General features: G+C 39.7%; 1 protein-coding gene across 3 annotated transcripts in view; it reads left to right on the plus strand.

The window, feature by feature from the left end:
* AGO2 (argonaute RISC catalytic component 2) overlaps positions 1–14,710 on the plus strand; it is a 54,190-nt gene that overhangs the window by 25,084 nt on the left and 14,396 nt on the right. For all 3 annotated transcript variants that reach the window (XM_088148926.1, XM_088148927.1, XM_088148928.1), the window contains exons 5-18: positions 56–192; positions 313–447; positions 823–910; positions 1,528–1,675; positions 2,161–2,280; positions 3,104–3,226; positions 3,838–3,971; positions 5,233–5,417; positions 6,455–6,614; positions 8,770–8,860; positions 10,661–10,855; positions 11,762–11,896; positions 12,095–12,196; positions 12,853–13,052. In XM_088148926.1, coding sequence (XP_088005052.1) covers positions 56–192; positions 313–447; positions 823–910; positions 1,528–1,675; positions 2,161–2,280; positions 3,104–3,226; positions 3,838–3,971; positions 5,233–5,417; positions 6,455–6,614; positions 8,770–8,860; positions 10,661–10,855; positions 11,762–11,896; positions 12,095–12,196; positions 12,853–13,052 — 1,953 coding nt within the window. The remainder of the gene's footprint in view (positions 1–55; positions 193–312; positions 448–822; positions 911–1,527; positions 1,676–2,160; positions 2,281–3,103; positions 3,227–3,837; positions 3,972–5,232; positions 5,418–6,454; positions 6,615–8,769; positions 8,861–10,660; positions 10,856–11,761; positions 11,897–12,094; positions 12,197–12,852; positions 13,053–14,710) is intronic.

Genomic DNA, 14,710 nt, shown 5'->3' on the forward strand with positions numbered 1-14,710 from the left:
GAAAAAAATGTTTCCTGAACTTTTTGTGATTACGTATATATTTTTTAAATAACAGATATACTCCAGTGGGCCGTTCCTTTTTTACTGCATCAGAAGGATGTTCTAATCCTTTGGGAGGTGGCAGAGAAGTTTGGTTTGGATTCCATCAGTCAGTTAGGCCTTCACTGTGGAAAATGATGCTGAACATTGATGGTATGTTTCAAGTTATTTATCAATTTTTGTGTTATCTTGTTTTAATCACCTGAAGGATATCCAAGGGTCTATAAAAGCCACTTCTGTGTTATTCACTTGTATTTTTCTTTGTATTTTTAGTCTCTGCGACAGCATTTTATAAGGCACAGCCAGTAATTGAATTTGTATGTGAAGTTCTTGATTTCAAAAGTATTGAAGAACAACAGAAACCTCTGACAGATTCCCAAAGGGTTAAGTTTACCAAAGAAATTAAAGGTAAGACAGGAAAAAGAGTCTGACATGAGACTATGCAAATTTTTTTCTTGATGTTGAGTGCGCATAATCTGTCAAACATGGGTCAGCCTCCTTTTAAAAATCATCTTAATAAGTGTTTCATCTGTTATACTTCTTAATTGTGCAGGAAGGAGTTTTTAAAGTAACATTTTCTTATTTCAGTGTGCATGGTTCCAGATTTTCTTAAAAATGATATAAGGCAGATGACTAATCTTCAGTGTTATGCTAGATTTTAAATTTTGAAAGAACTGACAATTGATTTGGAATGTTGTGTAAAATGACTGCATACTATTGTGAATTTTCAGAATCTGGGCTCCTCAAGAGGGAGAATAATGATTCATATTGCTGTATTACTAGGTCTTAAGGTGGAAATTACTCATTGTGGGCAAATGAAAAGAAAATACCGAGTATGCAACGTTACCAGAAGGCCAGCAAGTCACCAAACGTAATATTGGCATTTTGTTTATCTTTGCAATTATCTAAAAATAATCATTATACATTCTACATCCATATTCATTGACTGGGATCCTACTTCTCCTAAATGATCAGACAAAAAAAAAAGTAAATATATCATATGAGTTTATTATATGTCCCAGTTTAAAAAATTCTGATCAAAGGAAAAAGACACTTTCGTAGGGAGATAGGGGTCCCTTTCTGAAGTTTTAAATTTGACCCCTTGGGTCTTGTTCATTTGATTGAAATGCTCTGTAAAAACTGCTTTTAGAAGCTGAGTATGAAATTGAGATATATTTTGAGTAGACTGGATGCATTAATCCTGGTTGTGGTCTCCAGATTAGCTATTGCATGAAATGTGGCCACTGACCCATAAGTAGGGATTGAAAATCTGTAGATCCAGAACAGGATGTTTTGAATTACTTAGGAATAAGCCTTCAAAGGTTTGCTGGATTTTAACTGGGAACTACTGTGCCATCATTAACAAGCAATTAGCAAAATGATTGGGTTTTTGAGGGCAGACAGGACAATCTCTAAACTATATTACATGGGGTGATTTATACAAATACTAAATTGTGTTTTTCTCCCCTTAACCTTGATATTCTGCAGATTTCCCCTTCAGCAGGAGAGCGGTCAGACTGTTGAATGCACCGTAGCTCAATATTTTAAGGACAGGCACAAATTAGTATTACGTTATCCTCATCTTCCATGTTTACAAGTTGGACAGGAGCAGAAACACACATACCTTCCCCTAGAGGTAATCTTGTTGCTAAGGAAGCATTTTTCCTTGTCTATTTTTCATTATTTCGATTCTAGGAGATGGTTTTGTCACGATTTGGCATTGTTTTTCACTACCAGGCTGCCATATTTTCCTGTCTTAAGGGGAAATAGCAGAATGGTAGAAGTGCTTATAAAACATGGTCAGTGAAAAGTCACCATGTGTTTCTGAAGTTCTTTAATGGAGGATTTCTCTGTTCTTACTGAAGCAAAACCAGAAGATGTGACAGCAATTACTGGCTGCGTGTCTTTTAAAAAAAAAATTGCATGCTTTGGACACTATGGGGAAAACCAGATTTTTTTAATATCCTGGAGAAGCTTTCAAGTAACATAGTGGCTAGCATTGTTGAAGCCACATAGTATCTGATCAGCCCTTTAGATGAGATTATACGGACAGCCCAAGAAACAGCGCATTATCATTTTTACAAATACTTTGACAGTAAAGTTTCAGCTGTGTTGTTTCAGGTATGCAATATAGTTGCAGGACAGAGATGTATTAAGAAGCTGACAGACAATCAAACTTCTACTATGATTAGAGCAACAGCGAGATCAGCCCCAGATCGTCAAGAAGAGATCAGCAAATTGGTGAGTGTTAACCCTATAAGGTAGACCAGACTAGAAGCAGACACTGTGTAGACCTAAACCTACTTTTATTAGAACAGCTGTAGGAACAGACTCTTGCAAGGCTGAATGTTCTTCCCTTCCTCCCTTTTAATCCTCATGAGAATTAAGCAGGGAGGGGCTGTCTGAGGTGTTTTTGTAAACTACTTTCTTGGCCTGGGCTCAACTCTTGTTTATCTGTTTGTTGCCTTGGAAGTGGATATTCCCTCTGTCCCTCAAGGCCATCCTCTATACTCCCTACAGTGACTCTCTTCTCTCTTACTGGAACAGTAGGAAGGACACATACAGGCACAGGTGTATGTTTCATGTCTGAAGAGACTTCACAAAATGTGTTCCCGTAGTTGCACTCCAGTGGTCAGTTTTTTAAAGAAAACATTTTAGCCAGGAGTAGGAAAGGAAATCATGGCATTGGAGAGGCTGAAGATTTGAGAGAAAGACTAGAGCAGTGTTGTCCAAACTTGGCCACTTTAAGATGAGTGGACTTCAACTCCCAGAATCCCCCAGCCAGCTGGCTGGGGAATTCTGGGAGTTGAAGTCCACTCATCTTAAAGTGGCCAAGTTTGGACAACACTGGACTAGAGGAAAACCAGACAGTGTTGTTTTACGATGCATAAGCTATCTTACGATGCATAAGCTTCTATGATGCATAAGCTTAGAAATTTACAGAGACTTTTAATTTGATTCAGAGTTGATTTTCCATTGCAACTAAAACAACTATAAACCCATCTATTATTTAGGTGCGTGTTTTTATGAAAGATTTGTATCAATATAATTCTTTCCCTCCTAGATGCGAAGTGCAAGTTTTAATACTGACCCTTTCGTTCGTGAATTTGGAATTATGGTCAAAGATGAAATGACAGATGTAACGGGGAGAGTGTTACAGCCACCTTCAATTCTCTATGGAGGCCGGGTATGTCAGCAGTGGTCCTATGGGATCAGTGGTGCATTTTCTCATTTTCCTTGCTGGTCATGGCCTAGAATAAGAGTTGGTATGAGTTTCCTGTAATTTCAGATGGGCTATGTAGTATCCAGTTTGGTGGTTTGCAGTTGTTCTGGGGCAAATGCTTTGTGTACAGGTGTGCAGTTCTCACACCCAGGAATTACCTCCCAGTGGAGAAGCACTAATAAGGGGAACCTGCCTTTCTCTTGGGAATGTTCTGGTGGGACCTGAGCAACTGAAATGAACATGCAGCGCGTTGGGCACAGGCAGAAGAGTTCAAGAGATACGGTTGCACACTCTAGCAGCCTGTTCTAACTTTCCACCATGTGCTTTTTGCACGAAGGTGTGGTTTCTTCTTCAATCTGCAATTCATTGTATTTCTGACCAAGGAGAGCTTTGATAATATGACGTGTGGGTGCGGGGATCCCCTGAGGACACCCTTGCTGTGAGTGGCTTTGTTTTTCCTTAACATGTAGGTGTTTGATATCAAAATATGGAAGTATTTTGAAATTACTGCACTGTAGAGCTTCGCTCTGGTTTTTGCTCTGGGAAATCATTCAACATTTTTTCTCTGTCTCTAGAACAAAGCAATTGCTACCCCAGTACAAGGGGTTTGGGATATGAGGAACAAACAGTTTCATACTGGAATTGAAATAAAGGTCTGGGCCATTGCTTGCTTTGCTCCCCAACGTCAGTGCACTGAAGTCCATCTTAAGTAAGTGTCCACTTGGTTCACGTTTTGCTCATGTTTTCCTGTTTTCCCGGGGTGGGCTCATGTTTTACTGTCATGTGTTTTCTCCAAGCTGATCTCTGTGTTCCTTTACAGCAACTATTTATTTTCAAACTAGATCTTTTAGAGGGTGAAAAAAAATTCAAACTGCTTATATTATAAATATATTCTGTTTATTTTGATAAATACTGAGCTGTATGATTGTGGTGGCAGAAAAATCTAATAAGTAAAATTTAAGATCAGTATTATTTTAAAGCCTCTCATTTTTGTCAGTAATATTTAATAAACACTTATAAATTACTGCAGGATTAGATTTGGGGTAATGAAGAATAAGTATTATACCCTGGGTGAGTTATGTCATGTGCTATGTCATTAGAATTTTATATGATTTTGAATTGATTTTCTTGTTGGTTTTTATAACCTGTTAGTTGAATACGCTACATTTTTGTTGGATAACGTTGAATTTTCTCCATTGTTCTGGTTGTTGATTAAATAAATAATTTTTCCTTCTCATAAAGTCTAAGTAGGCAGCCTTGTAGTTTAGAACTGACCTTTCAGATTCTATTACCTTTGACCAAGGTCCCTGGGACTTACGGTAGGTAAATTTCAAAACTTCTGGAGCACCATAATTTTTCTGCTCCTTAGTTGGCTATCAAAAGAACGACTTTTCCAGGGGTGAGTTTCATCTGTGGAACACTTTCCCCCGAGAGACTTTTCAGCATCAAGTGAAATCTGGGTTATTTTTCAATAATGTTTTGAAGCATTTGATGTTCAGAACTTTAATGTTGTCAGTATTTTATTTTTACTTTGGCCATTTTATGTTGCGATTTACATTGTTTGTATGTGTTTTTGTGCTGCTTTTCTTGGACAGAGAGAAAGAGAGAATAAAGTTTTCATAACTGGGCACACAGAACTCCTGTGGCTGGGCTGTATAAAATTTAATAAATAATAACAATAAAAAATCAATGTGACAGAGGAGTTTTGATCCAAACTGCAAAGGTGTGAGTTTGAAGAGTCTGTTTCAAGTGTCCTGGCCTAATGTAGTTTAGGAAGGAAAGGATTAAAGCTGGTAACCTCACAGATCAGTTCTGAATGGAACTGGCTTTGCTCTCACTTAGAAGGATTGGAATAAATGTGTTCTGGAGTCAAAAACCCACAATTGTAGAGCATACAATGTCATGCTGGTAACGTGGCTATGCAAAACTTTGGTTTCTGCCCTTAAAATTACTTCCTTTTAATTTGCCAGGACCTTCACGGAACAACTGAGGAAGATATCAAGAGATGCGGGAATGCCCATCCAGGGTCAGCCTTGTTTCTGTAAATATGCCCAGGGAGCAGACAGCGTGGAACCGATGTTCCGCCATCTCAAGAACACCTATGCTGGCCTGCAGCTTGTGGTTGTCATTCTGCCTGGGAAAACTCCTGTTTATGGTCAGTCTAAGAGACATACATGCCTCTGTCCCTTTTTGCATGACTGTAGATACATGTCTTTCACCCTGACCCGCAAAGCAGGTAAACTTTCTTGAGAGTGGTTCTCTTCTCTGCCGCCTCTCTCTTTGAGTTGTACGCCACCTTCTACATTAACATTGGAAGTGCCTGATGTAGATCTCTCATCAGCTATAATGTAATGCAGGCTTGACAGCTTGGATTGATATTTTCTTCTGAAATGATGTGACAAGAAGAAAGCTTTATATATGTAGCACTGAAACATATCTTGCTGAGCAGTCTTTTCCCCAGGAAACAGAAGGCTGCATGTGAAAATGCCAGAATTATATCTATTTTTGAAGGCAGTTGGATTGTAGGGAAAAGATTGGAGGGTGGCATAATGCTATAAATCTAAATCAGTAGCTGTTATATTCATACATTCTTAGTGGTGGAAGATTAAATTTTACATTTTCATTTTGGACATATCTCTTTCCCATAGACAACAGATAAAGAGGTGTTTTTTGAAGTTATGTAGAAATGCATTTGATGCACTACATGTATTCAGGTACATACTGTACTTCAGTTAACTTTCATAATAATTTGCATCAAAAGAGGAGATATATCAAGATATGTAAACAATATGTACTAAATTAAAAGATATGTAAACAATATGTATTAAATTAAAAGATTTAAAAAATGGCAAGACACGTGATTTTAAAGCTGCATTAGCATTGTCAATAAAATGAAGAACATAATTATTTTTTACATTTATTGTATTTGTTTTATATGGTGGCCCATCTCACACAAATGACTCTGGGTGGCTAATTAGGAACATGCCTTGTCTTGTTGAAAAAGAAAGGTGTTATTTCCCCCATGGCCTTTTCCTTGATAGTCACCTGCTTCATCTCAGAGGGACATTATTAGAAGATGCAATAATGAAGAGATTACAGTGGTGCTGGGTGAGGTTAAGCAATCTAAGACGCTATCAGAACATCAGCTTGTTCTGTTTAACAGAATCTCTTTTCATTTCTCTGACTCGGCAGCGGAAGTGAAGCGTGTTGGTGATACCGTGTTGGGAATGGCCACACAGTGTGTGCAGATGAAAAATGTGCAAAGGACCACCCCACAAACACTTTCCAACTTGTGCTTAAAGATCAATGTCAAACTAGGAGGAGTAAATAACATTTTATTGCCACAAGGAAGGTAAGGATTTTTAGGATATAAATAAGTATAAACACTGTGCTGTGGAAGAAAGCATTTTATTCATTCGTTTGGTTGAATAATTTGTATAGTTACCTAATGTGCAGTTAATGTGCAGTTTTTCTTAACATTCCACGAAAATAGTTCTATTTAGCTTGGTGTAATTTTATCCTGCGGCATTGCTTAATTAAAAAAATAAACGCTTGGTTTTTGTGGTTAGATTTTAATTAATATCTAATAGCAAGGCAGAATCCCAAAGCTTTTAATTGTGAACTGAGGGATCAAGCTGGAATCTGTGAAGGTCTCTTGTTTATATTGTACCAAGCAACTCTCCAGTTGTGACTAGTTCTGTGGCTGAAGGAGGCAAAGGCAAAATAATTATAAGTTCATTCATGGCTGGGCTGTTGAATCTGAAGCAAAGAATAATTCAAAACTAAAGTTTGTTAGTTTAAAAACCAATAACTCAAAACTTACTATGTGTTGTGTTGATATCACTATTTGAAAAGGGAGGAAGGGAGAGAAAATCTCTTACTGGCCCTCACATTGTGCTACTCTATCATTTAACCATGATTTATTGAATACGCCATAACTGGACTTGTCAGTTAGGAACAACTGTAAAGCGGGTCTTTAGAAATCAAGTAATCTGGATTTTAATGGCAGTAACACTTTGAATGGGTTCAAAGATCAGCCATGGCAGCTGATGCAGAGTGGTGTGATATGCTCTGATGTTTTGGCTCTCCAAACAACTGGATAGCTGTATTCTCCACTGGTTGAAGCTTCTGAGCCATTTTGAAAGGTAGTCACACATCACTCCAATCGTTTTGTTTAGCTATAAGTAGGAAATGGATGGGGGAACTTGAGGCACCCTGGATGTTGAGTTACAGTTCCCAGCAGTCCTCATCACTGGCCCTGCTTTTGTAATGCCCTAGCATCTCTCCATCCCTGAGCTGGAGCATGAATGACTTGCACGTTCTTGTTTCCTCAAAAGATCACTTAAAGCTGGTTAAAAACTATTGGCTATCAATGCCACTTTTGCTCCCATCAATTAGTTTTGAGCCCAGGAGAACCTCTGGTCATCATGCATCATATTTTAACCTCATTCAACATCAGTTGTAGCCCTCCATACCATTGCACAGATTTCTCTGCCATAAAGCCTGATAGAAACTTCAATTTGATGGGCCTCATGTCTTTGAAAAACTATCACCAAAAGGCCCAGAAAAACTTACTGGGTTGCATTCCACAGCATAACTCTTCTGTGAACAGGTGTGTGTATGTTTCTGCAATAGCAGCCTGCAGTGTTAGTGCCAAAATAGGACATGATTAGAGACTTGTCCCAGAAGAGTAACAAAAAAATAAATAAATCTGTGTACACATCTTTGGCCTCAACAGAAATGTCTCCTGGTGAACCAAAATGATGAAGGGTTGAAACTACTTTTCTGCAAAAAAAGAACTATAATGTTTGATGCTTTTCAGCTTATGTCTTATAATATGATAGAGGTATAAAAAGTAATTAATGGTGTAGAAGATGTTAGAAGTTAAGCTCTTCCATTAAAACTTAAACAAAGGAGATGTCATGAGGTTTAAGAAAAGGAGTATTCCTTTACACGGCACAAAGTTAAAAAATGGAATTTGTTGCTATCAGATGTATTAATGGCCATCAATTCAGATTATTTTAAAGGAGTTAGACAAAGTCACCGAGCTAGATGTGGTGATGGCTCTCCACAAGCTCTTGATTCACAGGCAACGTACTTTAAATGCCAGCTGTTGAGGAACAACAGTGGAAAAAGGCTATCCCACTCCTGCTTTTATTTGTAAGCTTCTTCTCAGTTCATGTGGTTGGCCATTTGATTACCGGGATTTTTGAGTCCTAGCCTGATCCAGCTGGGCTCTTCTGGGGTTCTCACATGGAGAAGTTATATTTCTGATCATGTTACACAGAACGGCTGAGCAAGAAATGCCGTTGCTGCTCCTGAGCCTTTAAAGCCCAGGGCCAGGCTATAGATGGTGCCCAACACCCTTTGTCTGTCACCAGAAGGAAACATATGCTGGCAAAACCCTGTGGTATAGTCTGTGTTCTGTTGTTTCCTGGAGAACATACAAAGGTAAGCTTGCCTCATTGATTGTGTTGTGTAAATATTTGTTATGCTCTCTTAATTAGACCTCCAGTATTTCAGCAGCCTGTCATCTTCCTGGGTGCAGACGTCACTCATCCACCAGCCGGAGATGGGAAAAAACCATCTATTGCTGCTGTGAGTAACATATGAATTTATAGCCTGTATTTTCTTTATTATATTTGTATTTTATCTGACATAATTTTTCCTACTTAGCATCTCTTGCTCCCCCCTCCCTCAGTTGTCCAAAACAGTTTTGAAGAAGGCTTATCTTGGAACTGCTTTAGAAGGCGCTTCATACTTGTTTAGAACAATCTTTTTCCACCCTTTGTGACAGGTCTGTTTCATTGGTCTAACCTATAGTGGGTGTGCTTTGCTCCATAGCAGATCAGGTAGGAAAAAAAGAATCAGTTCAGTGGAGGTTGAGCTTAATCTTCATCCATAGATCTTTAGAATCTAAAGGGGATCAAGCAATTGTAAGTCACACCTTTTCTTCTAGAAAACACCAAAAGAAAGATGCAGGATGGACAGAACATGACTCAAGGACACACCCTGTCCCCATGAATATGGGGTATAAAGTTAGTGATGTCCCTAGAGCAAGTTTAGGATATGATAGATTTGTTGCATATAAGAACTGAAAAAGTCCCTTTAAAGATAATGTTGTCTCAATACCGCCAAGATGCATTGAATGAAGGAAAATTTATGGAAATTGTAACATTCAGCAACATGGGAATGGGTATGTTATTTCCCTGGATAGATGTAAAAGGAAACTAGGTGGATGCATACCCATCAGCCTCTACTTCGTAATAAGAAACCTGTGCAAAATATCCTTTGGACAAGTTGGGAGGTCATTGTTAAAATCTGTCACCTTCAGAAAGCTTAGAGATCTTAATAAACTTCTTAGGAGTTGTGGGAGAGGAGAATTGAGAAGTCAACAATCTTCCTTCATCTGGAAAGACTTGGAAGGAGAACTTAGTGACCAACCTACCCATAGTCATCAAAATTATGGGCAACAAAGTCTTCTGGGTAGGCACCAATCATCTCCCAATTGTTTCATGAGGAGGTTCTGATATCTGTTCCATTTTCTGCAAGAATGGAATCTTGCAGCGAGTTAAGACAGAGTCTTTTTGAGCATCATTGGCCAGGTCATAGTATTCAGTCCCCAACGCGTAGGTGTCCACAGGTAACCACAATAAGGAAGAAATGATGGCATGTGTACAGTGTACTTGCGTTCTGATGTTGGGCTGCAATTATGTAAATAATGGGGTTTGTGTCTTGATATTATGATAGCAGATCATCACGAGGCCACCACTCCCTTAGCCATCTGTGCCTGAGAGATCTGGTCACAGTTGTGCATGTTTTGTTTTTGTATGATATACTGCTTTATGTACCTGAACTTTTAATTGGGATTTTTCATATTGTGGTTATTCTGAGCCAATACCAGAAGCTGTTCTGGAGGCTTTCGGGTGGTGAAAATTAGCTTACAAATGTTTAAATAAGTAAAAGAAGATACTTCAGAAGATATTGAAACTTTAAAAATGGGCCATGTTATTCTTGATAAGCAGTGGTACACTTCAACGCCTTAATGTTTCAGTGTACTTGAAGAGGGCAAGTTGGGAAAAATGTGGGCTTATGGATAATTTCTCTTTTTGCCTGATGTGTCTGTAATCACCCCGTTATTGCTCTCCTTATGGTTCTTGCCCTGGATCATCCTGTCCCAGTGTGACAGACTCCAGATGTGATGGAATTGCCACATCCAGAATTCCCAAAGCATAGGGTAGCTGGGAGTTCTGCACTGAGAAGCCCCTTCAGCTGCTCGGGGCTTTTTTCCAGTGGTATAGGTGCTGCCACACGCGATGGGGACATTCCATAAAGTTGCTGCGTTCTCAGTTCTTCAGTCTGCTCGTTCACGAGAAACACCCCTGCTTTCTTCCACAGGTTGTAGGCAGCATGGATGCCCATCCGAATCGCTACTGTGCCACTGTGAGGGTCCAGCAGCATCGCCAAGAAATAATTCAAGACTTGGCTGCCATGGTTAGGGAGCTGCTGATCCAGTTCTACAAATCAACCCGATTCAAGCCAACACGGATTATTTTCTATAGGGATGGCGTTTCCGAGGGGCAGTTCCAGCAGGTTCTGGTCCTGTTTTCCTTTCCTTGTGTTCTTTGTGTGGCTTTATTTTGAGAAGGGAAGTACAGTATAGATGAATGTTAGTTACGTCTTAAATTGTTAGTTGTCATAATTCCAAGAACGTAGTCCAGCATGTTGAAGAAATCTATCATGCTGTCTGTATTGCATATCAAAATTGCCTTCATCCGTATCTGATTGAACAGAAGTACAAATATTTTCCAGCTCTTGCTGAGGAGAGGAGCACTGCCCCCATTTTGCATGGGGTTTTTGCAGAAGACTGGAGCATTGCTAAGTCTCTCACTAGTCATTTCTTTCCTCTGATGCTGTGAGATTGATTGAGAGGGCAGAGGGATTTATAATAACTTCTAGCTGCTAAACCGTTGACTTCCAAGGCAAGGAACATTTTCGGGTGCAGGAATTGGCTTGTCCTGCTACCCTGCCCAAGTGTAGCTGTCTTTATATAGACCAAATGTATATAAAAAGAAAACTTATCAGTAACTGATTTAAAGTTGGTTCTTCAAGTTAATGCAGGAGCATTTCTGGTTTGATTCTGACCCATACCCTCCCTCTAAACTGTCTGTTTCAGTGTTGTCTAAACTAAGTCTTAACAATGAATGACTGCATGGTTGTGATAATATATTGTGCTTGCCCAACAGAGTAGCATGCCTGGACCCATATAGGTTTTTATGGTTGCAGTGTTGTTCTTGCTCCAGATCTAGCTAGTTTAACCTCATTAAGTCAAGAATGTGGGGTTGGTCCTGTGTTTTTGCATGCTTCAGATCACCTGTTTTGCTGCAGGAAGAATACCTGAAGGAACATATATATAAATAAACAGGTTGGAAGGAGTTTTCTTAATTGGTAACATTTCAAGATGTCTCTTCCCTCTCCCTCCCATTTTCATTGGTATAGGTTCTTCATCATGAATTGCTGGCTATCCGAGAAGCATGCATTAAGCTAGAAAAGGATTATCAGCCGGGGATCACGTTCATTGTTGTGCAGAAAAGACATCACACCAGACTGTTTTGCACAGACAAAAATGAAAGAGTAGGTATTACATTTTTGGAGAGAAGTTGGCAAGTGATGAAATAAGAAATCTATAGTCAGAGTTTTGACTTAAAAATAATAAGTGGTCAACAGGCCATACTACTGTAGCCTCTGAATTGGCAAACTAAAGAATTTTTTTGCATATTCTTTTTGGTGCCAGGATGTGAACTCTTGCATCCTTTGGTTTTATTTCCACAGGTTGGGAAAAGTGGAAACATTCCAGCAGGTACAACCGTGGACACAAAAATCACCCACCCTTCGGAGTTTGACTTCTATCTGTGTAGTCATGCTGGGATTCAGGTATATTCTGGGCGCGCAGCGCACTGCAGGGTGCCTCTGTGTCAGCATGTGGTTCTCAGCTGCGCATTCGTGTGGTTGAACATTCCTTCTTCTCTACCTCATCCTGTAATTAAATTTATTTTCAATTCTTTCTGCAGCATGAAGGAGAGAGAAAGTTCTCTTGCACGAGAGAACTGGGAAGAATTGCTTCTCCCAAAATATAACACATTTTCAGGAGTTTCAGATGAAAGCATAAATCAAGAGAAAAAGAAGTAGGAAGTTTGACATTGCAGATACTTTGATCTTACTATATACACGTTGTGAATGAGCACGTGCCCTTTGCTCTGAAAGGCTGTTTCTAGTTCTGAATTAGCATAAATTTCAATGTGAGCAGACCAAGTTATTATTTTCTTTACAGTTGGTACATATCAGATTCTTTGAATTTACTCTCGATCTTCAATGTTGATGTTATCCCATGCATCTCTTACTCTGAAGTCAGTAACAACTTGGGCAGACAGTTGTATAGTGATTCTCACATACAGTTGGTTACTTTGTCCTTCAAAGAAGAAATACCGCTGGGCAATTTTTAGAAGTCTAGAGTGGCCTCTTGCCAAAAGAAGGTTGACTGGTGGAGAGATGAAGACCTTTTCTTAGCCTTGTTTGTGGTCCATTTTCAGGGCACAAGCAGACCGTCTCATTACCATGTTCTCTGGGATGACAATCGCTTCTCTTCAGATGAACTTCAGATCCTCACTTACCAACTGTGTCATACGTATGTGCGTTGTACTCGTTCTGTTTCAATCCCTGCGCCGGCGTACTATGCACACCTGGTTGCCTTCAGAGCCAGGTATCATTTGGTGGATAAAGAGCATGACAGGTGAATAATACATTGGGGATTGATGGACACAGGCGTATTTTGGCCAAATAAATATTCTCTTTTGCTGTGGGCCTAAGAAAAGCTGGAAGCAATCATGGACTTCAAAGCCATTTTATTTCACCTTAATTGGGATATAGAATTAATAAGTGTTCTCAGCTTTAAGGAATTACACAGCAGATGTCCTAGCAGGTTTGACATGTGGGTTCTTTTGACACTTAGACTTTGTAAATTCTTTTAGCAGTGCTTGTAGTTCAGTTTAAAAGGGTAAAATACTTGGTTTGACCTGACAAAAAATAATATGCAGCTAAAATAAAAACAGCCCATATGACATACAGTGGGGCAAAAAAGTATTTAGTCAACCACCAATTGTGCAAGTTCTCCCACTTAAAAAGATGAGAGAGGCCTGTAATTTTCATCATAGGTATACCTTCATCTATGAGAGACAAAATGGGGGGAAAAAATCCAGAAAATCACATTGTCTGATTTTTAAAGAATTTATTTGCAAATCATGGTGGAAAATAAGTATTTGGTCAATATCAGAAGTTCATCTCAATGCTTTGTTATATATCCTTTGCTGGCAATGACAGAGGTCAAACGTTTTCTGTAAGTCTTCACAAGGTTTTCACACACTGTTGCTGGTATTTTGGCCTATTCCTCCATGCAGATCTCCTCTAGAGCAGTGATGTTTTGGGGCTGTCGCTGGGCAACACGGACTTTCAACTCCCTCCAAAGGTTTTCCATGGGGTTGAGATCTGGAGACTGGCTAGGCCACTCCAGGACCTTGAAATGCTTCTTACGAAGCCACTCCTTCATTGCCTGGGCGGTGTGTTTGGGATCATTGTCATGCTGAAAGACCCAGCCACATTTCATCTTCAGTGCCCTTGCTGATGGAAGGAGGTATTCACTCAAAATCTCACCATACATGGCCCCATTCATTCTTTCCTTTACACGGATCAGTCGTCCTGGTCCCTTTGCAGAAAAACAGCCCCAAAGCATGATGTTTCCACCCCCATGCTTCACAGTAGGTATGGTGTTCTTTGGATGCAACTCAGCATTCTCTCTCCTCCAAACACGACGAGTTGAGTTTAGACCAAAACGTTCTACTTTGGTTTCATCTGACCATATGACATTCTCGCAATCCTCTTCTGGATCATCCAAATGCTCTCTAGCAAACTTCAGACGGGCCCAGACATGTACTGGCTTAAGCAGGGGGACACGTCTGGCACTGCAGGATTTGAGTCCCTGGCGGCATAGTGTGTTACTGATGGTAGCCTTTGTTACTTTGGTCCCAGCTCTCTGCAGGTCATTCACTAGGTCCCCCTGTGTGGTTCTGGGATTTTTGCTCACCATTCTTGTGATCATTTTGACCCCACAGGGTAAGATCTTGCGTGGAGCCCCAGATCGAGGGAGATTATCAGTGGTTTTATATGTCTTCCATTTTCTAATTATTGCTCCCACAGTTGATTTCTTCACACCAAGCTGCTTGCCTATTGCAGATTCAGTCTTCCCAGCCTGATGCAGGTCTACAATTTTGTTTCTGGTGTCCTTCAACAGCTCTTTGGTCTTGGCCATAGTGGAGTTTGAAGTGTGACTGTTTGAGGTTGTGGACAGGTGTCTTTTATACTGATAACAAGGTCAAACAGGTGCCATTACTACAG

Source organism: Python bivittatus, unplaced genomic scaffold (assembly GCF_059951505.1).
Source record: "Python bivittatus isolate LINGU-HERP-01145 unplaced genomic scaffold, Pbiv_v1 ctg000590_np1212, whole genome shotgun sequence".
Classification (NCBI taxonomy): Eukaryota; Metazoa; Chordata; class Lepidosauria; order Squamata; family Pythonidae; genus Python; species Python bivittatus.